Source organism: Chrysemys picta, chromosome 5 (genome assembly GCF_011386835.1).
Source record: "Chrysemys picta bellii isolate R12L10 chromosome 5, ASM1138683v2, whole genome shotgun sequence".
In the NCBI taxonomy this organism is placed as follows: domain Eukaryota; kingdom Metazoa; phylum Chordata; order Testudines; family Emydidae; genus Chrysemys; species Chrysemys picta.
In genome coordinates this window covers 90226461-90248489 of record NC_088795.1, presented here as the reverse complement: position 1 = coordinate 90248489, position 22029 = coordinate 90226461, and the positions used below count along the sequence as shown (strand labels likewise).

General features: G+C 39.3%; 1 protein-coding gene across 2 annotated transcripts in view; it reads right to left on the bottom strand.

Annotated features, from left to right (window-relative positions):
* Window positions 1-3285: 3285 nt before the first annotated feature.
* The window catches only part of PPAT (phosphoribosyl pyrophosphate amidotransferase), a 61352-nt gene continuing 42608 nt past the window's right edge, over window positions 3286-22029 (bottom strand). For both annotated transcript variants that reach the window (XM_005299140.4, XM_042841919.2), the window contains exons 2-11: window positions 21679-21745; window positions 18202-18408; window positions 16495-16607; window positions 16234-16379; window positions 11589-11661; window positions 8644-8795; window positions 7102-7229; window positions 6567-6788; window positions 5173-5293; window positions 3286-3683 (exon numbers count right to left, since the gene is read on the bottom strand). In XM_005299140.4, the coding sequence (XP_005299197.1) occupies window positions 3508-3683; window positions 5173-5293; window positions 6567-6788; window positions 7102-7229; window positions 8644-8795; window positions 11589-11661; window positions 16234-16379; window positions 16495-16607; window positions 18202-18408; window positions 21679-21745 (1405 nt within the window). In that variant the 3' untranslated portion in view covers window positions 3286-3507. The remainder of the gene's footprint in view (window positions 3684-5172; window positions 5294-6566; window positions 6789-7101; window positions 7230-8643; window positions 8796-11588; window positions 11662-16233; window positions 16380-16494; window positions 16608-18201; window positions 18409-21678; window positions 21746-22029) is intronic.

Sequence of the window (22029 nt, the reverse complement as noted above, 5' to 3'; positions counted from 1 at the left end):
GTCACTCTCTAAGGTAGTACAAGTACTCCTCCTTCTTTCTGCTGATACAGACTAACACGGCTACCACTCTGAAGCCATACACGGTCACCAGTATTCAAACTGAAAAAGTTTCAGAAGTGTAATATAACCAATGTTTTTAAAAAAAATTGAAGCAATGTTAGCTATATATAAGTAATTGTGCTGGGAAATAAATCAGGACGTTGATGCAAATTCTTGGTATGTTTGAAAAGAAGGAACACCATAAACAAATCCACTGCAAAGGAGTCTCCTTTATTTTGATAGATGAACAGTGTCAAAGGAAAATGTGGATGGGGAAGGAAACCAATGAGAAACTAGGAAGGGAAAAGTTTAGGAAGCAATTTTAACTGCTTACAAGTAAGCTATCATACAATGCACTGAACAAGAAACATTGTGGACCTGATTTTTCTGAGGCTGGTGTAAACCACAAGTGAAAGTCAAAACCTCTGCCTCCAAATGCAGAGTCTGATACTATTATAGCCCTTTATAGTCAGATTTTTACATTTTAAAAATGCACAGTTGTGACATTCTGTACTTCAGGGGAAAACCCAGCACCCCCATATTCATCCTTATGATTGCGTGGTATCTAATGCAAAGTTTGTCATGTCATCAGGTGTCTTATAGTAATCATTGTTATAATAAATCATAGAATATCAGGATTGTAAAGGATCTCAGGAGGTCTAGTCCAACCCCCTACTCAAAGCAGGGCCCAATCCCCAGCCAGATTTTTGCCCCAGATCTCTAAATGCCTCCTCAAGGATTGATCTCACAACCCTGGGTTTAGCAGGCCAATGCTCAAACCACTGAGCTACCCCCCGCCCCCAATGTTATAGGTTGTAATTTTATGTATATAGTTATGAGGCTGAAAATGTGTCCTCATGGCTTAAAGCAAGCCCATGCAAAAACTCTGCAGGAGCAGAGGGGCAGTTCACACCCCCTCATGGCATGTATGGGACAAACCCAGCCCAGCCTCACAGGAACAAAGGACACTGGTCTAGGCAACAACAAAAGGATCTGTTTAGACTCTTAAGTGAGTCACTCCCCTTCCTTTGGTCAGTTTGGACTGTGATGAGGTAATGCTCACCTGACGCAGAAGTGGTGGTGGGTGCAAAGCTAAGAGAGAAGAACATGAAAAAAAGGGAGATATGTTTGCCACGCTCTTCCTCTCTTTTCCACCTCCATTTACAGACACCAACACCAAGCAACTGAAGTGCTGATCAAAAGGGAGAGCATCTAAGTTTCTAAGGGCATTGAAAGTGTTAAGAGCAGCTTAGAATGTGTTGTGCTTTTATTTCATTTGACCAAATCCGACTTGATATGCTTTGACTTATAATCACTTAAAAAAAAAATCTATCTTTGTAGTTAATAAATCTGTTTATTCTACCTGAAGCAGTGCGTTTGGTTTGAAGAGTGTCACTCCCCCTGGGATAACAAGCCTGGTACATATCAATTTCTTCATTAAATTGACGAACTCATATAAACTTGCAGCGTCCAGCGGGCATAACTGGACACTGCAAGACTGAGGTTCCTAGGGTTGCATCTGGGACTGGACATATTGGCTAGTGTCATTTGGTTGCACAATCCAAGGAGGAGCTTACATGCCAGGGGCTATGCATGAATAGCCCAGGAGTGGGGGTTCTTACACCAGAGCAAGGTAAGGCTGGCTCCCAGAGAGTCAAGGAGTGGGGTGACCTACCAGATCACCGGTCCAGACAACACCAGGGGAATGTGACAACAGAATATGGGGAAAAGGAGAACATTTGATCTTTAAGTGTTAAGGCACTAGAGAATCTATCCTGAATGAAATCAGAACCATGCTAAAATGTACAAACTGTGTTTAAACAGTTATCAGAGTTAAAAGTAACAATGGTAGTCAAAACATTCTAGGGTACATGCACAAATTCTATATAATTTTGTTTGCCAAAAAGCATAAAAGCAGTAGACTAATAGTTGGAAATGCAACTTAGTGTATTTCTCATGAAAACTCATTCCTCCACTCTTCTGCAGTTTTTACAGTACTCTATTGACTTAACATATCATGCCGCTTACAAGCTAAGCAAAATGTTATTTTACTTTTGATTCTACCTGGAAGGCCCATGTATAAAAACACATTAGCTTAGACCACAGAATTTTTAAGGATTTATATTGAAATAAAATAATGAAATGATGGAGAAAGTTAGCAACTTTGCAATGCAGGTCTAATCATACTTTCTAGGTTTGTAAATATCACAACTAGTTTTCCCTGTCATATCCCAATGACATCTACTAAAAGCAATTATGCTGGGCCTCAATATCCTTGATGAAGATATCAAATTAGAGAGGTTTTTCATGAGATATCAAATTAGAGAGGTTTAATATTTCCCTGAGTCTTCTGTTTTTAAATGTCACATGCTATAAAGATAGTGTTCACTGAGTATGGACACATTAGATGTAGCAGCAAAGAGTCCTGTGGCACCTTATAGACTAACAGACGTATAGGAGCATGAGCTTTCGTGGGTGAATACCCCCTTCTTCGGATGCCAATAGATGTAGATACATAGCTTGAATATAAAGGCCTTTTAGCAACATAAGCAAAAAAAACAAAAAACAAAAAAACCCCAAACACTTAGGCACATCTCCTGTTCTTTACAATAGAATATTCCACAAAGTACTAGATAACAATTCCTTGGAAAGCCATTTAACTCTTCAAAAAAAAAAAAAAAAAAAAAAAAAAGCAAACGTCACATTTTTCTTTTGCAATAATACTGTTTGATAATTAGAAATTATTCTGTATGATCCATGATCTGTATCCTAAATTGGTTTTTAAATAATTTACCAATTTTGTGAATAAGCCTAAAAAGAACATCAAACTTCCTTGACAAGGTTAAAACAAAAAATAGTTTAGCTGGGACAGCTAAGGGCTGGTCCACACTAACCCCCCAATTCGAACTAAGATACACAACTTTAGCTACGTGAATAACGTAGCTGAAGTCGAAGTATCTTAGTTCGAACTACAAGGTACTTACCGCTGGTCCACATGCGGCAGGCAGGCTCCCCCGTTGACTCCGCGTTCTCCTCTCGCAGAGCAGGAGTACTGGTGTCGATGGTGAGCACTTCCGGGATCGATTTATCGCGTGTAGACAAGACGCGATAAATTGATCCCAGAAGATTAATTGCTTACCGCTGAACCTGGAGGTAAGTATAGACGTACCCTAAGTAATCCAAAAGACTAGGTGGTTTTTACATTACACATCCACGAGGAAAAAAAATCCAAATAATAAAAGGCACTATTGTCCATGATTTTTATTTTATTTATCCAGGTACTTACATTATATGGTTTTCATCATCATAAACTTTATAGAAAGTCTGCAAAGACATTTCTGGAACAGCAATTAGACATCACTAGCTTTAAGTGGCTTGCTAAATACAAGAAGATGCTATGCGCCGTTAGGTACAACATACTTCTCAATTCAAAAAACTACATTCAGCAATGTTACTTGGGCATTAAAGTCACCAGTCGAGCTCTACTGGGTATTCCCCAGTAAGACATGCTGTACAGTGGCCAATCTTTCTAACACGAGACTTATTGGTTTTAAGGCTGTTTTGATTTTCTTGCCTTGCTTTGATACTTTCTTGTACAGATGATACCAACCCTTCCACAGAAAGATAAACCACACTGTCCGCTCCTAGGGGAAAAAAAATAAGACAATGAAACATTAAAAGCTACACTAGTATTAAACAAAACAAAAGGATCTTGAACATGTAGTCATGTTAGATGGGTTCTCTCCCTGTGGGTCACCTCCCTCACAAGGAAAAGACCATAAAACAGGGTGTTAGGGGGTCACAATAACCTTTTCCTTTCCATATTACTAAACTGGAGTGGGGACCCTTGTTGGCTAGATAGGAGGCGGGGGTTCGGTATGGAAAAGACCGAGAATCATAATGTTACTCATTTTGTCAAAATGGAAACTAAATCCAAGCTGTTCATTAAGACTCTCTGAGCTCATTGCTATTTCAGGGAGGCAATGTGCTATTATTCCAAGTTCTCCTGGAAGCAGCCACACACACAGCTGTTTCAAGTGGTCTTTGTCCCATAAGCAGAGCATCGTGACTTTTGTTCTTTTTGCTGTACATGGCTATTGGGCCTTTGAGATAACGCAGACAGTGGTTCACGTGAATGCTCTAGCAGGAGGAGAGTTTCACCCTCTCATTTTATCACTTTTGTGAATTACATTGTGAATGGATATTAAAATATGATCCTCCAGCAAATTCATAATGCTTTATTTGTGCCATCACAATTAATGCCATGGGGGAGAGGGCGCTTATTAAAAGACTGACTTCTTGGCTTCTTCTGTCTAATCTTAAAAACACTAAAAAAAAAAAAATCTGCATGTTTAAAGGCTTTTAACTGCAGCTGTGTTTTCAAACTGGTAAGTTTTTAAAATCATTGCTACAGCACAATATTATATACAATAGATACGCCCATTCACAAGCCATTACTGAGCACTATTGCTACATCATGATAATGCACATCTGTTATTTGCAATGGTGCAAATAATAATTTAGGCATTTGGGGTTTTTTTGTTCTGTAGCAAATCTTGCTTACTGTAAAGATTCTAAAATACATTGCATTTATTTTATTTGTTTAAACCTTACGTAGTTTTTAAATGAGATACCTTCAGATCAAGAAAAATATTTACACAAAATTCTACAATTTGAGTTTCAAGCAAAACCAGCAAACATTTATAAATTTAGTAAGAATATTTTATTATGCTTAAATTTTCATCACTACTTTGTATTCAACTTATCTTCCTGAAATTTTGCATGCCACAGCTCAATCCAGGTAGACTTTTTCTGGGAAGTTTGGCAAGAATCAAAACAACTAGAACTTTGAAGATATAGTATTTTGAAAGTGTATATGGAGTTTACTTTTTAAAGTTATTTGAGTGTTCTATATATTGTAAAAGGAAGAACTATAAACTGCATCAGACAAAAACATACAGCTGGTATCCATGTGAGCAGCTCAATGAAAAATTCAGTAGCTCTGGGGTTTTTTAGGGAGTGGGGGGAGGGGTGTCAGTTTGCCCCACTGAAAATTTGTGATCATGTCTATTCCTTATGACTAAAAAAATTAAAGTGGGGGATGGGGGAGAGGAAAGGAATTATAGCATTTACCTATGTATTTTGCAAGGTCATGAAATTCAGGTTTGTTGGCAATGAGTTCTTCTTTTGTTGGAATATTTATTCCCATGTAACAAGGAAATTTTATGGGAGGTGAAGCCACACGGATGTGCACCTGAAAGAAAATGCATTTTCCATATTACATTACCAGTAAAAACTTGCATCTTGATATAACATTAACTAACAGCAGACACGAAAGCCCAAATCCCTGTAAAGTGATCAGCAAAGGCAAAGTCCTGCACCTACTTAGAACCCCACTGACTTGGGGCTCTGCATGCATATAAGGATCCACTGTATGCATTACACTTCAGGATCAGAGTCTTCAGTCTCTCCAGACTCCAAAATATCAATACGGGTAAAGAGATTTAAGAAGTAATATTATTAAAACCTTCAAAACAGCTTCTTAATCTTCAAATAAAACTATTTTGTCTTCGCAACTTTTCTTTTCTATTAAAAATAGATTTTATTTAAAGTGTGAGCAATCCAATTTAAATTAACAGAGCTATTCATGGTAATAAAAATAAGCACACATGTAAATGTTCCCAGGCTTTGTGCCTAGGTTGTATCTACTCACTTACAGCTTTGGTTATACAAAGCACATTTGCTTCTGTGACACAGACTAGCACATTGATTTATATATGAAATAGAAAGACATTAAATTGCTTGAGATTTAGGACAAATGCCTATTTACCTAAGAAGTAGGGTTAAAAACCAATACCAAAGCAGTGATATAAGTAGTAGAAAGATATAGCCTCCACACTGATTGATTTTTAGATAAAACTGTTTTCCATTCATTCTTGATTTGTCAGTTACATCTTAGGCCATGTCTACACTACCACTTTTATCAGTATAACTTATTTTCACTCAGGGGTGCAGAAAAAAACAAAAACAAAAACAAACAAAAAAATTCTACTCCTGAGCAACACAAGTTACACCGACAGAAGCATCGGTGTCAGCTTCTCCCGCTGACATAGGAGGTGGTTTTATTATGTCAACAGGAGAGCTCTCTCCTGCCAGCATAGAATGGCCACATGAGTGATCTGACAACAGCGCAGCTCCACCAGTACAGCTATGCCGCTGTAAGCTCACTAGTGTAGAGGCACACTTAGTTTAAAATAGAGCAGTACTCCCTTTTACGCCCCCTGCATTTAAGTTTTTCATATGCAGATTTTCCTAAGATCAAGGAATCACACAAGAAACTTTTCACCCAATTACCTTTGATACATCTTGTTGTGCATTTGCTTTCTTTGTTTTTACTGGCTCTCTTTCTACCACACCTTGTAAGTGCACTAAGGGAAATATTCTGAGGTGCAACTGAAACACTCCAACTTGTGTCTCCATCAAATTTCCCTTTACATCTGCATTACGACTGCTGAAAGTGAACTTACCTCCTTAGCACCAGATTCCCTGAGCAGCTTTATTATGGGAGAGATGGTATTGCCCCGCACAATAGAATCATCGATTAGCACAATTCTTTTGCCTTTAAAGTTGTCAGATAGGACTCCAAATTTTTTTGCCACTCCTAGCTGTCTTAACCGCATGTTTGGCTGAATAAAAGTTCTTCCTACATATCGATTTTTACAAAGTACTTCAACGTATGGCAGCCCACACTACAAGCAAGAGACAATTATACACACAGTTAAATAAAATAAAGATTAGGAATAGTAAAGATTTTAAAGATGACCTGCAGATTAGGGCTAATCAAAGGCCTTTAGCTTGACCAATGTAGTGGCAACAGGGAACTGGTGCAGCATACCACAGTATGAAACCCAGTTCACAGAAGATCCACATTCACTATCTGATAGTAGGAGAATACCAAAACTATCTTTACGGTAAAGGAGAGTCTAGAGTATTTCACAGAAAGTTAGACACAGTGGCAGGGAGGGGAAGAAATCAATATTAAAAAGAATCCATCCATGATACCTTTTGTGCATAACCTAGTGCTGCTGGTGTTGCAGATTCTGGTACTGTGCTAACCAAGTCTGCTTCCACTGGTGCTTCAACAGCAAGCTGCTGACCGCATCTTCTCCTGACTGAATACACCATTTGACCTATGGACATTGAGGGGATTATAATTATTTTTCTTTATGTAATTATGATTTAGCTTTCAGTTTGCACAGTACAGGAAATTCTACAGTAATTTTTAGGTATAGTTATTGGATAGGAAAATTGGAAGCCCCTGTACAGTAATGAGAAATATTCACCACCACAAGTCACCTTACACCTTTCATCACCTCCCATAATATCCATGTTGCTTTCCATCTTTCAGGCCACTGTGAGGACCAAATCCTTCTTGCCTTATTCAGGTGATTAGTCCCACTGACATCAACAGAACTATTCACTTCAGCAAGACGAGCAGGATTTGAACCTGAATTTTTATTCTCTCCACATACTGTTTTTGTTCTTCCATCAAATGGTTCTGCTAAGTAGCTTGATATTAGCACAGAATAGAGGCCTGTCCTATGAGAGCTTTACCATGGTAGTGATCATAGGACAAAGTTGATAGCTCCATATACACTAATATACAGAACTAAAAATTTAATTAGAAAGAAGCATCCATAGGAATGGTTGCTTCTTGTAAGGAAAGATGGTAAGATAAGCCACACTGCAAATGCTTTAATAAGTCCTAAATATTTTTTTTAATGTAGTCTAAAATGATAAAATAGTATCTTATCTATTCATAGATTTTAAGGCCAGAAGGGACCACTAGATTATCTAGTTAGACCTTCTGAATAACGCAGGCAACAGAGTTTCATCCAGTCACCCTGGTACTGAGTCCAATAACTTGTGTTTGACTACAGCATATCTTCCAGAAAGGCATCCAGTGCTATTTCAAAGACATCAAGAGATATAGAATCCACCACTCTCCTTAGTAGTTTGTTCCACTGCTTAATCACTCTCGCTTTTAAAAAAACTGCACCTTATTTCTACATTGAATTTGTTTGGCTTTAACTTCCAGCCATTGGATCTTGTTATGCCATTCTCTACTAGATTACAATGATCTTTAGTTCCTGGTTTTCTCCCAGAAAGGTACTTATAACACAGTAACTAAGTGTGAACACTTTTCAATCTTCATTTGAGAAGTTAAACAGATTTCACTCACTGCAAGACCTTTATTTCCAGTCACGGAATCATTTTTGTGGCTTTTCTTCTCTGTACCCTCTCCAATTCAACATCCTTTTAAAAATGTTCTCACCAGATCTGGATGCAGTATTCTAGTAGTGGACTCATCAATAATGTACACAGAGAAAAATCTCTTCCTTCCTCCCTCCTACTCACTACTCCTGTTTATACATCCAAGGTTGCATTAACCCCTTTTTGACACAGCATCACAAGGTGAGCTCCATGTTAAGTTTCTTGTGCACTGTGACCCCTCAATTGTTTTCAGAGTCACTACTTTCCAGGATACAGTCCCCCATTTCAATAATGCCTGCATTCCTTGTTTACTAGAGTTTATCTTCATACCTTCAAAAATGCTGTCGGGCCTTGCAAAATAAACATATTCAAAGATACAAAATGCTGATGGATCTCCTTCAGGTCTTGGTACAACATCCAGTGTTTGGACATCATATCTGGATATCTTCACAATCTCCCCGGGGAGGACTTCACGATAATACCTTGAAGAGATATTTGCAATATTTAGAAATTTCCATACACCTGCATGTTAGTTTTAGAACATAAACAAAACCATGTTCTGCTAAACCAGTCAACTTTCGGATATTCAACAGTCGCAAAATATTAATTATTTTAAAGTTGACCCTTTGGCTCCTAGCACTGGACTTTGCCAGCACTAATGCAAGACTAGTGCAGCCTGCTTTAGTACCCCAAAATGGTAAATTTCCAGTTTTAGCAATAAATTGTTAAGAACATTCTCCCATCACATGAAACCGTCTAGAAGACACTTAAATGATTTATGTATATTAGTCTCAGTTACAAGTGTAAGATAGAGTCAAGTCCTGGCCATCAGGAGATGAATAAACTGGCTCTTAATTTAGTCTTGACTATGAATTTAGACACTTTTCTATGAAAGCTGAGTAACACAAATCCCAGAAAATCAAATGGCCTTGAATGAGGAATGTAGCCATAAGAGCTGTCACAACAGTCAGTAACTAGGGTCATGTCAGTATCAAAACAGAAGGTGGAAGGCAGCTACAACTGAATAAGGCGGGATTATTGGAATATAGGTCTGCTGTCCATATACTTAGATTATATCTTTTCATAATTAGAACAAAAATTGAAGCTGGAGACTTAATAAAAATATAATAAGCTTGGAGATTGCATTATTAAACATATTCCTAGATCTTCTATGAGTTGATCTTCTAACTACTGTTGTCTAAATATTCTGCTTCAATTGACACTCCTAGAGGAATTCTGCGCCACTGCGCATGCACTAGAATTCATGTACAGCGCAGAATTTTTTCCTCTTTTCCTGCAAAAATTAACTTTCTGTCTGAGAACTGCTGCCGTTCCACCTTTCACCCATCAGAGGTCGCTATGGCGCCAGACCAGCCAGCAGACAGCTGTGTTCATCCTGCCAGCAGAGCTATGTTAGTGACTGCTGGAGGGAGGGGGGGGGGGGGGGATGACTGGGGTTCAGAAGGGCTAGTGGGGGGGACTGGGATGTGGGCTCAGGAGCTAGTGGGGTGACAGCTTTGAGCCAGGGACTGAATGGGAGAGGTGCTGCAGGGCCCCATAGGGATGGGAGCAGATGTGCCTGACTGAATAGGAAAGGCATGGGGGAGACTCCCCAACTCCCTAACAATCCTTCCCTCCCCCCCAAAATCACGTTCCATACTTCTCCCACCCACACCCAACAACCTTCCAGATTCACTCCCAGGCTCCTTTCCTCTTCCTCAGCTCCTTCATTCCCCTGGAATCCCCCAAGCCTATGCTTCTGAGGGATGCAGGAAATACGTTTCTGGATTGTACTTTAAATGGATTGCTCAAAGTTCTGTATTAATATGCTAGTAAGGAATATATTTGTCAAAAAAAAAAAAAAAACCCACACATTACCTGAATCTCTCTTTTTTGGGGGGTCTGTATTGTTACAGACATACTTGCTGACAGGTATTTTGAAATAAAATTACAAAAAATAATTGAAACCAGCATGATTATATTGTGTTATTTTGACAAATAAAATAAATATGCAGAATTTTAAAATATCGTGCATAGAATTTTTAGGCGCAGAATTCCCCAGGAGTAAATTCAGCTTAGTTATCCAATTAATTGCATCCGAACACTAGAGGTTAAATGGCAAAAAGAACCAGGAGTTCATTTCCAAAATACTTAGATTTTCAATTTTACTAAACATGAGTCAAGATATGCATATCTGAGTAATGTTGAAAAATATTCACTGCACATATCACACACCAGCACGTCTTAAAACAAAGATTAAGTGATTCGGATGAATGCTGGAGATGTAATTTAGCCAGAATATGGATGCATATTCATTAGCCAGATACTAGAATTAGTGGGCTAGCTGATAACATTGAGAAAGCCTGGGATTTATAAATAATGCAAAAGTCCCCCGTTGATGATTCTTAGCAGAAGTATCTCAGTCTCAGAAGGTGGGTCCAGAGCAAAGCAACTTTTGTTAAGGAAACAAAGATGGTACCATCAGTTAATTATTGGTACACAGATATGACAGAAGTCAACACAGAGGAACATATGGTGTAGCTTGTTTCTATAACATCTCACAATGTAATAGATTGCTGAAGTTCAGACACATGTTATTAGTTTCCAGTTTTTGCTCTGAATTTATTTTTACTTCTTGTAGTTTTCACCTTGTTTTTCCACTTTAAGCGGACACAATTTTACTTACCAACATAACACTCAATTAGTGGCAGATTTGTTAAATGTCAGATTTGCAAATTAACTGTACATTCCTCATTATAGGAATGAATGTTATTTTGTTGACTTCACTGTAGTTTTTATTTTCACTGAAAATTAAATGTTTTTGCACAGAGAACATTTCTCCTGTTTCTTTTTGAATTATATACAGGGCTTGTCTTCACTACAGTTAACTCCAGTATTGTCCCAACTTGAATCCTACCTGCACATAAAAACCCATAATTTGAGTGTGGTGGAGCTTTCAACTGAAGTGGCTAGCCTATCAGGAGTGTATAGGCTGTAGTTTGAGTCAACACAACCCACCAGCTGCTAATACAACCATTCTGTAGTTGGAATATTATTTTACATTGTGGCTGCACTCACTTAGTTAAGCTAACTGAAAAGGAGTTAACTTTACAGTGAAGAGATACCCATAAAGTCTTCTTTGCAGATGACTTCTGAATACACTATTGCCATATTTATTTAAATCCATAAACTGAAGATATAATCTTACACACTGTATGTATCTCTATTCACGATTTAAAGTGTTTACAGATCATCTTGTATGTGAAGGAACTTACTGTGCACCAATAGATAAAAAGCTACAGGATTCAGAGGAGACCACCCATCCTTCTGTTTCACTGTTTTTCTTCCCTGTAATAAAGTTTTCAATTATAGCTACATTATCTTCACAGTCCTTGGAACTATCATCACTAAACGTGTTAAATTCCTGCAGCACTTCTGCCCTGTTACACTTTGTAATCATGTACTTGGGCAAGTCAAATAGTCGTGATTTCTGAATAGAAAGTTTGGAATCGAAAGTTGCTGTAACATTTCTTGAAAAACTATTCTTTGGAAACGTTATATAAAACTTGTCCTTGAGAGATTAGAAGAGCCAGTTCCACACAGTCACTGGACAATTCAGAGAAATAAATTCCTTATCTCCGCATGACTTTCCCCCCCTAATTCCATCTCAATAGATTTTGAGGCCCTGGTGTATACACATGCTTTTTGTTTAGATAAGACATTCCTTCCTCTCCGTATATCAAGTGGCTGCTCCAATGCCACTGAAGTCAATAAAAGGGTGCCCTTGGACTTTAATGGGCATTCACTGGGCCCAAAGTGAGGAAAATTCTCAAAGATAGGCAAATGAAAGGGAACAAATGGGCAGATCAATAACATAACAGGATACAAACACTAATATATTTGGACATTGTGAATATTTTCTAAGAGATTCCTCTTTAGAAAATTCTCTCACACACTCCCCCATGCCATATTGATTCCTTTGGACAAAGAATGGATTTACACATTTTTTTCCTGCAGTTAAAAATGTCAAGTTCCCCCATCTTACAGCACAGTGGGTCTGTAAGGCTTTTCCTTGAAAATCACTGGTATCACTCAGGGCACTGAGATGGGAAGGCATGTACAATTCTCCTTTGGGATTATCTTCCACGAATGACCAGATTTTATCCAACTCAGAACATTTGGTTAGCAAGAACATGAAGAGCCTTTATTCAAATTCCCATATTTGGGTTTTTATTATGTGGGCAAGTGGGTTTCCCAGCTCCTCCCAGAAGAATCCCCCCCAAAATCTCCCCCCCCCCTTCAATAAAACAAATAAGCACCAGTAGCCCAACTCTTATAAGCGACCCTACAACAAAAGGAGAAGAAATAGGCCCTGTATCCAGCCATCCCCACTTTTCTCCCAGGGCAGAGGGGAGAACTCTCTCTCCAATTATCTCTGCTGCAACTGAGCTGCCTCTCTCTCCTGCTGCCATGGGGGAAGGGGGATTTATTAGGAGGTGAATGCCTGGCTGCGAAGATGGTGTCGCCAGGAGGGCTTTGGCTTCCTAGACCACGGGATGCTAGTCGAGGAAGGACTGCTAGGCAGAGATGGCGTTCACCTTTCGAGGAGGGGAAGACCTTATTTGGACACAGACTAGCTAACCTAGTGAGGAGGGCTTTAAACTAGGTTCGACGGGAACAGGTGAGCAAAGCCCACAGGTAAGTGGGGAACATGGAGACCTGGGAGATGGGTCGGAAACGAGAGGGAGTGTGGGCTATATTGTCAGAGAGAAAGGAGGGTCAGGACAAAACTGGGAGGAAAGATCAAACCAGTATCTTAGATGCCTATATACAAATGCGAGAAGTATGGGGAATAAGCAGGAAGAACTGGAAGTGCTAATAAATAAATACAACTATGACATTGTTGGCATCACTGAAACTTGGTAGGATAATACACATGATTGGAATGTTGGTGTGGATGGGTACAGCTTGCTCAGGAAGGATAGACGGGGGAAAAGGGAGGAGGTGTTGCCTTATATATTAAAAATGTACACACTTGGACTGAGGTAGAGATGGACATAGGAGACAGAAGTGTTGAGAGTCTCTGGGTTAGGCTAAAAAGGGTAAAAAACAAGGGAGATGTCATGCTAGGAGTCTACTACAGGCCACCTAACCAGGTGGAAGAAGTGGATGAGGCTTTTTTAAAGCAACTAACAAAATCATCCAAAGCCCAAGATTTGGTGGTGATGGGGGACTTCAACTATCCGGATATATGTTGGGAAAATAACACAGCGGGGCACAGACTATCCAACAAATTCTTGGACTGCATTGCAGACAACCTTTTATTTCAGAAGGTTGAAAAAGCTACTAGGGGGAAAAGCTGTTCTAGACTTGATTTTTAACAAATAGGGAGGAACTCGTTGAGAATTTGAAAGTAGAAGGCAGCCTGGGTGAAAGTGATCATGAAATCATAGAGTTTGCAATTCTAAGGAAGGGTAGAAGGGAGAACAGCAAAATAGAGACAATGGATTTCAGGAAGGCAGATTTTGGTAAGCTCAGAGAGCTGATCGGTAAGGTCCCATGGGAATCAAGACTGAGGGGAAAAACAACTGAGGAGAGTTGGCAGTTTTTCAAAGGGACACTATTAAGGGCCCAAAATCAAGCTATTCCGCTGGTTAGGGAAGATAGAAAATGTGGCAAAAGACCACCTTGGCTTAACCACGAGATCTTGCATGATCTAAAAAATAAAAAGGGGTCATATAAAAAATGGAAATTAGGACAGATTACAAAGGATGCATATAGGCAAACACAGGAATGCAGGGGCAAGATTAGAAAGGCAAAGGCACAAAATGAGCTCAAACTAGCTACAGGAATAAAGGGAAACAAGAAGACTTTTTATCAATACATTAGAAGCAAGAGGAAGACCAAAGACAGGGTAGGCCCACTGCTTAGTGAAGAGGGAGAAAAAGTATCAGGAAACTTGGAAATGGCAGAGATGCTTAATGATTTCTTTGTTTCGGTCTTCACCGAGAAGTCTGAAGGAATGCCTAACATAGTGAATGCTAATGGGAAGGGGGTAGGGTTAGCAGATAAAATAAAAAAAGAACAAGTTAAAAATCACTTAGAAAAGTTAGATGCCTGCAAGTCACCAGGGCCTGATGAAATGCATCCTAGAATACTCAAGGAGCTAATAGAGGAGGTATCTGAGCCTCTAGCTATTATCTTTGGAAAATCATGGGAGACGGGAGAGATTCCAGAAGACTGGAAGAGGGCAAATATAGTGCCCATCTATAAAAAGGGAAATAAAAACAACCCAGGAAACTACAGACCAGTTAGTTTAACTTCTGTGCCAGGGAAGATAATGGAGCAAGTAATTAAGGAAATCATCTGCAAACACTTGGAAGGTGGTAAGGTGATAGGGAACAGCCAGCATGGATTTGTGAAGAACAAATCATGTCAAACCAATCTGATAGCTTTCTTTGATAGGATAACGAGCCTTGTGGATAAGGGTGAAGCTGTGGATGTGGTATACCTAGACTTTAGTAAGGCATTTGATACGGTCTCGCATGATATTCTTATCGATAAACTAGGCAAATACAATTTAGATGGGGCTACTATAAGGTGGGTGCATAACTGGCTGGATAACCGTACTCAGAGAGTTGTTATTAATGGTTCCCAATCCTGCTGGAAAGGCATAACGAGTGGGGTACCGCAGGGGTCTGTTTTGGGACCGGCTCTGTTCAATATCTTCATCAACGACTTAGATATTGGCATAGAAAGTACACTTATTAAGTTTGCGGATGATACCAAACTGGGAGGGATTGCAACTGGTTTGGAGGACAGGGTCATAATTCAAAATGATCTGGACAAATTGGAGAAATGGTCTGAGTTAAACAGGATGAAGTTTAATAAAGACAAATGCAAAGTGCTCCACTTAGGAAGAAAAAAATCAGTTTCACACATACAGAATGGGAAGAGACTGTCTAGGAAGGAGTACGGCAGAAAGGGATCTAGGGGTTATAGTGGACCACAAGCTAAATATGAGTCAACAGTGTGATGCTGTTGCAAAAAAAGCAAACATGATTCTGGGATGTATTAACAGGTGTGTTGTGAGCAAGACACGAGAAGTCATTCTTCCGCTCTACTCTGCTCTGGTTAGGCCTCAGCTGGAGTATTGTGTCCAGTTCTGGGCACCGCATTTTAAAAAAGATGTGGAGAAATTGGAAAGGGTCCAGAGAAGAGCAACAAGAATGATTAAAGGTCTTGAGAACATGACCTATGAAAGAAGGCTGAAAGAATTGGGTTTGTTTAGTTTGGAAAAGAGAAGACTGAGATGGGACATGATAGCAGTTTTCAGGTATTTAAAAGGGTGTCATAAGGAGGAGGGAGAAAACTTGTTCACCTTAGCCTCTAAGGATAGAGCAAGAAGCAATGGGTTTAAACTGCAGCAAGGGAGGTCTAGGTTGGACATTAGGAAAAAGTTCCTAACTGTCAGGGTGGTTAAACACTGGAATAAATTGCCTAGGGAGGTTGTGGAATCTCCATCTCTGGAGATATTTAAGAGTAGGTTAGATAAATGTCTATCAGGGATGGTCTAGACAGTATTTGGTCCTGCCATGTGGGCAGGGGACTGGACTCGATGACCTCTCGAGGTCCCTTCCAGTCCTAGAATCTATGAATTATTGTCAAGAGAGAAGAGGTGCTTCTGATTTCCTTTAAAATTTGTTCCTACCATCAAACTGTATTTTGTGTTTTATAACTCAACCAATATTGGGAGATTACTGCATCCGATGTTCAGAGTGAGCAACATTTTAAAGAAAAGTCTTTCAACTGCATGAATGTGGATATGATTTCCCCATTAAGTGCAAATGTATTATTTATATAGCTTTGAAAATGTAAACATACTTATGGCTGGTTACCCAGTCTTTACATAGGATTTACCTTTTCCACTCATACTGCCTACTGAAATGAGACGACCAATGCAGAGTGGACGATTCCCATAGGGATCACGTACTGCATAGATTATGTCTTTATGCATCATTAGTAGTGAATATGAAGTAGGGGTTTCATTCATTAAATTTTTGATTCTGAAATGAGATTAAGTAAACACAATGGTATGTTATAGATGGCTGTATTCTGTAAGTACTACTGCTGTATTTTACACTCAGACAATACTCTTGTTTCCAGCTCCTAACCCCTTACCTTGCCACCCAGTCTGGGGTATCATCATTCTCTAGTGGAGGTGTAAATGCCAGCAGCTGGGTGATCAATTCGCTGTCAGAACTGGTCGATAGTCCCACACCATGTCTCATCAGCTTTTTTTTTTTTAAAGACAAAATATAGTGTTATCAGTCGATGAAACCATTGCACCATTTTTAGTTTAGCAAGAGTTACATGCCCTGAAAAGTTGTTTTAATGTAGCAGTCACTAAGATCCCAAAGCACTTGGTAAATACTTTTGTCCAAGGAGCTGGTGCACAACATTGGCTCATATAAAATGACACTCTGAACTGCATCCCTCACCCGTCTTTTCATTGCTTTGCTTTACTGGTGACTAAAGCATAAAGCAAAGTTGGCATTCCCTAATATCCACTGTGCTACTCAGAGTCTGGGGATTTCGTCACTTTCTCACTGCTGCTTACGCATGGTGAGCTGAAGCAGAGCACAGAGAACAGGTGACCAGACGAAGCACAAGTAAACAGTGAAAGAAGAAATGACTGAAGAGGGAGGGGGTGGGGGAAAACCAACAACCCAAGATGTGAGAGACTGAATCTGACTTATGGTCCTTCTAGTCTGTTGTGCTCAACATACACTGCATTTAAGGAAGAGGAGAACCTGCAAAGTATCTAGCCTACTATTCATGCCTGTTTAATGCTTTACACTGGAGGGTTCCTAGTTAACCTTTATAGATCTTGCATCCTGAAGAATAAGCCTAGATATCATTTTTACCATTATCACATTTACAGCTATGCTTGAACATAAAATTAACGCATCATTTTGAAACCAGTCACAATATTTGTCTTGATACATTCTTGCAGCAGTGGTGGCATCCACAGATTGACTACATTCTGCATGAAGTACCATTATCTTTTCCAAGTCATAAATTTACAATTCTTTGATGTAGTAGTATGTTCCCTTGTTCTTTGAACAGAGTTAAAAGAGAAGCATCTGTGAGGTTTTAATTCTGCTCTGCAACATGTCCCCTTCTTTACGGGCTATGATATATAAATTTTTGATGGTCTCCTTATGTGTTCACATCACCATAAATTACTATTTTCCACTACTATTTTCAATATCCATTATAGCTTTCTCAAGGTGATGACAAAAATAGATTATATTGCAGATGAGGACATGTCAATGTATTGAGTGATATTTTCTAAGCACTCTTTGCTTTTTCTAATGACTGCCATGCAACGGGCAGATTCAAACTGAACTATTCATAACTGTATCTGGATTAGTTTTCCTATTGGATCAACATTAACACAGAACATAAAAGAAAAGTAGATTATACCCCTGCCACGGGAGTTACAAATTAAAAACTTTGTTTCTCAGTGCCAGGGCCGGCTCCAGGCACCAGCTTAACAAGCAGGTGCTTGGGGCGGCCAAGGGAGAGGGGCAGCACCTGCGGCAATTCGGGGGTGGCAGGTCCCTCACTCCCTCTAGGAGAGAAGGACCTGCCGCTGAGCTGCCGCCACCGATCGCAGCTTTTTTTTTTTTTGCTCAGAAATGCTGGAGCCGGCCCTGCTCAGTGCACTGCCCATTAGTTTGGATTGGAGTTCCTCACCATTTTCTTTAGTTTTCAATGACCTAAGGGATTGTGTGTCAGCTATGAGATGTGACCAATTTTTTGCCCATTTCTACCTCCTACTCATTAATAAATGATACTGGAAAAACCAGGACTGATTCCTACCTTTCTTCTGAGTTGTTTAGCATTTATTAATTCACCATTGTGTGCCACAGCAATCTTCCCATGAAGAGTTTCTACAACGAAAGGTTGGCAGTTCTCTAATTCAGAGATTCCCGACGTGGAGTACCTAGTGTGGCCAATTCCGAGATTTGAAACATACAGCTTCTTCAGATTGTCTTCACTGAACACATGATTAATAAGACCCATTCCCTTGTGGAACAAAAAACAAAACAAAAAAAAATATTTATTATTGTTTCCAGCAACACACTCATTATGCCAGCATTTTGCAAGCAAAAACCAACAGCAACAAGAGAAGAAGAAAGAAGAAGGGAAAAAAAAAAAAAAAAAAAAAAAAAGCTTACCTCTAGAGAGACAAGACAGACAGGCAGATCACAGGACAGGGGAACACCACAAGAAGTGGTCATGCGGGCAAAGGGTTACATCAGGATAATACACAACATAAGGGGGGATTTTGTTTGGAGCATATTTTGTTTTCAGATAGACTGTCCCCGGTTACCATTCAATAAGAAAATATCCTTTGAAAAACCACTAGCAGAAGAAAATTTGGGAATACTGTATGTATTTATATTCAAATGTAATTTAAAAAGCTCAACTGGCTTTGTTCTTTTAATGCTATTTTAAAGTTTAAAAGCTCAACTACATTTATTCTTTAATGCTATTTAGAGAACACTATAAAACAAAAATATTTCAACACAATATATTCTGTGTTTTTCTTACTGAAAAATGGGATAATACATTTAATCACCAGCACCATAATGAATCTGTTTTTATACCAGCTTCAGGTAAGTGTTTAAAAGTCCCCATTATTTGTAATTCTGGCCACTGCTGTGATTCTGAAAGAACCAGAAAACTCTGTTGAAAAGTCTTCAGGTATCCAAGTTGACTTAAGGCAGAAATGAATCAGAACTTTTATAGATAGGCCCCAGGAGATCCTAGCATATTCAATAGCCAAGGCAGTGCTCCTGTTGGCAACAAGCATTTTGAGAGAGGAATTTAAAAGCATGTAGGGTTTAAGTAATTAAGGTACAGGACTGGGAAATCAGGTACTCTAATTTCTATTCTGAACTCTCTGAAGGTCACAAAAAGTCTGCCAAAGTCTCTTCATATGTCTAAATCTCTCTCTCTAAAATGGGGATGATATTTACTTCCCTGGAGTGTTATGAAGATTAATTCATTAAAAAGCTTTGAATGCCTTGGAGGCTCAGAAATTATGTTTGAATCTGATCATTAGAGGAAGGAGAAGAGATGTTAGCACAAACAGAATTTCAATGTAAAAAGTAAAATGCTACTGTAGCAACAGATAAATACAAGGCAAGGCAAAAAGAGCAAGCTCTGGCCTACACACCAAGCCCCACTGGTTTAACTAAGGCCATGTCTACATTACAGCTGCTACAGCACCACAGCTATGGCACTGCTGTAGCCCCAGAGCGTAGATGTTTCCTTCATCAATGAAAGGGATTTTTCAGTCGATGGAGTTACTCCCCCTCACCATCACCTTGGCTACGTTTACACTGGGGGTTAGGTTGACCTAACTATGATGATCAGAGCACAACATTTTTTACAGCCCTGAGCACTGTAGCTCGGTTGACCTAATTTAATTGTAGACCAGACCGAACAGTGTGGCTTTAGACCAATTTAGTTACATCACTGCAGAACCCTGCATAGACTCTTAATTTAAAATGGTCTGGGGGTCAGGTCAGTAAATTCATAAGTGCAAGCTAAGCAGAAGTAATCAATTTTAAACTAATAAAAAGTATGTCCTACAGGAATTTGCACCAGTTTAATTAACTCAATTTTTAAACAGAACAACTTCAAGGACAAGACCATATTCACTGGTTTGTGCCCTTCAAGTTTTCGTTTTTAAATAATAGTGACTGTAGAATTTAAATACTGCAGCCAAGACATATCCCAAAGATAAGAGAAATCATATTATGCAACTGCTGTAATATGAAACCTTTCTGAGATGATGCAGTCATCATATTTAATTCTTAATATGGATATGCTCAAATGTCATTCTCCACAGCTCTTATGGAATCAATATAAAGTATTATAGTGTCTGCTAAAGGAAGTGCTAACGGTAGAAGTGGAAATCTCCCATAACCTAAAAAGAAGTGGAAGCTCAAAAACAAGAACAGGGTCCTAAGCAAGAGTATGAATTAAAAGTGCTAAAGGATAGGAAGAAAAGTAGCATTAAAAACAAAAGGCTATGAGATACCGCCCCCTCTCATCTGTTATTGGATTAAGCAACTGAGCCAGTTTATCAGCTGAGAGAGTCTGCATCAGTGCAGGATCCTCACTCCTGGATTTTGTTTCTCCAGTGTGAGAAAAGTAGGAAACTCTCATGCTCTGCTTTAAGGACTTGTTAGTGTGAGAGCTCTGTCCTGCTGGGCACGCTCCCAACTCCTGGGACTCGGACCCTTCTAGCACTGAGGTCAGTGAAGGACCTCTGGGCAGAAGATACCGTTTTAACTGACACAGCTCCAATCCCTATGTTTCTTGCAGGAGGGTAGTTGGTTATCTTGTATTTCATTTCCTGACGTCAGCGCAGTGGAAATATAGGAAGTAAATTCTCTAGAGCACTTTAAGTGCTTTGGCCTAAGACCTTTTTGGGCTTTGGCCATTTTAGGCCTGTTGGCACCCTCCGGGTTTCTATCAGGTTGATAGAAATGGATGGAGGATTTTTCAGATTTCCTTCCAGTCTCTGGATCTATTAATTTGTGTGTGCAGCGTTCAACTCTTCAAAGCATCTGCCATAACACTTACTGAAGCCCGAGTCAGTCATAGGTGCATCTGCTTCCAGGCATTAATCTGTAGCTAATTTCATGGAGTATGTTCTTTTTTGTCTCACTCTTTTCCCTCCATTCCACTAGAACGCTGCTGGTTTCACACATCAGTTCGTAGAACTGCCAGCATCAAACCCTTTCAACTCACCAGAGCGAACACATTAGCACAAAAGGGCTCTGGTGCTGACAGCTGAACAGACTTCTTTTTACTGGAGTGAAAAATTAATTGCAGTGTTGTTGGAGCTGTGTTGGTGATGCAATATCTTTTATTGGACCAACTTCTGTTGGTGAAAGAGACAAGATATTGCCTCACCCACCTTGTTTCTTCGAAAGCTTGAAGTGGACTTGAAGGATAACCTGGTCTGAGTTTTGTGGTTGATTTTTTTTTAAACAAGTTTAAAATTGGTCTATAGAACAGTAAGTTAAGGAACTGAACCTGGTACTCTTAGGAAATAACAAGAATTTGTCATGTCTCTTGCTTATTATTCCTATTTCCTGGAACAAGCAGAGACTCTCCTTGTGCACCCCAGGTGGAAATGTGTTATTTTTTCCCTACTTTTCCTTTGAGCACTCCTTATTTCTCTCTATTTTAAAGACTGAATTTTTATGTAAAGACTAGATTTTTACTTCTTAAAAATGGCAACAAAATAGTAAAAAAAGGTCCTTAAAATTTTACCTTGTGCACTTTAAATGTTTGGGCTGAGTCTCCATCACTTGTCACAATTCCACCACTTTCTTGGCCCCTGTGGACAAAATAGCATAAATACTGAAGGGTTCACGGAACACAACAACCAAACAAAATATTAACTTGTAAAGCATAAAACATAACAATTTGTATTAAAAATGTCTTAAGTGCTCTATTTTAACCGACTTATCAAAATATGGTTTTTGTATGTTAGTGTTGCACTTGATTATACATCCGGTTTTTCCCGGACGGGGGTTTGATTGCCGAAAAGCCGGACATGTCCGGGAAAAACCGGACGTATGGTAACCCTAGCCCACAGCATCTTTTTTCTTTTGTTTTAAA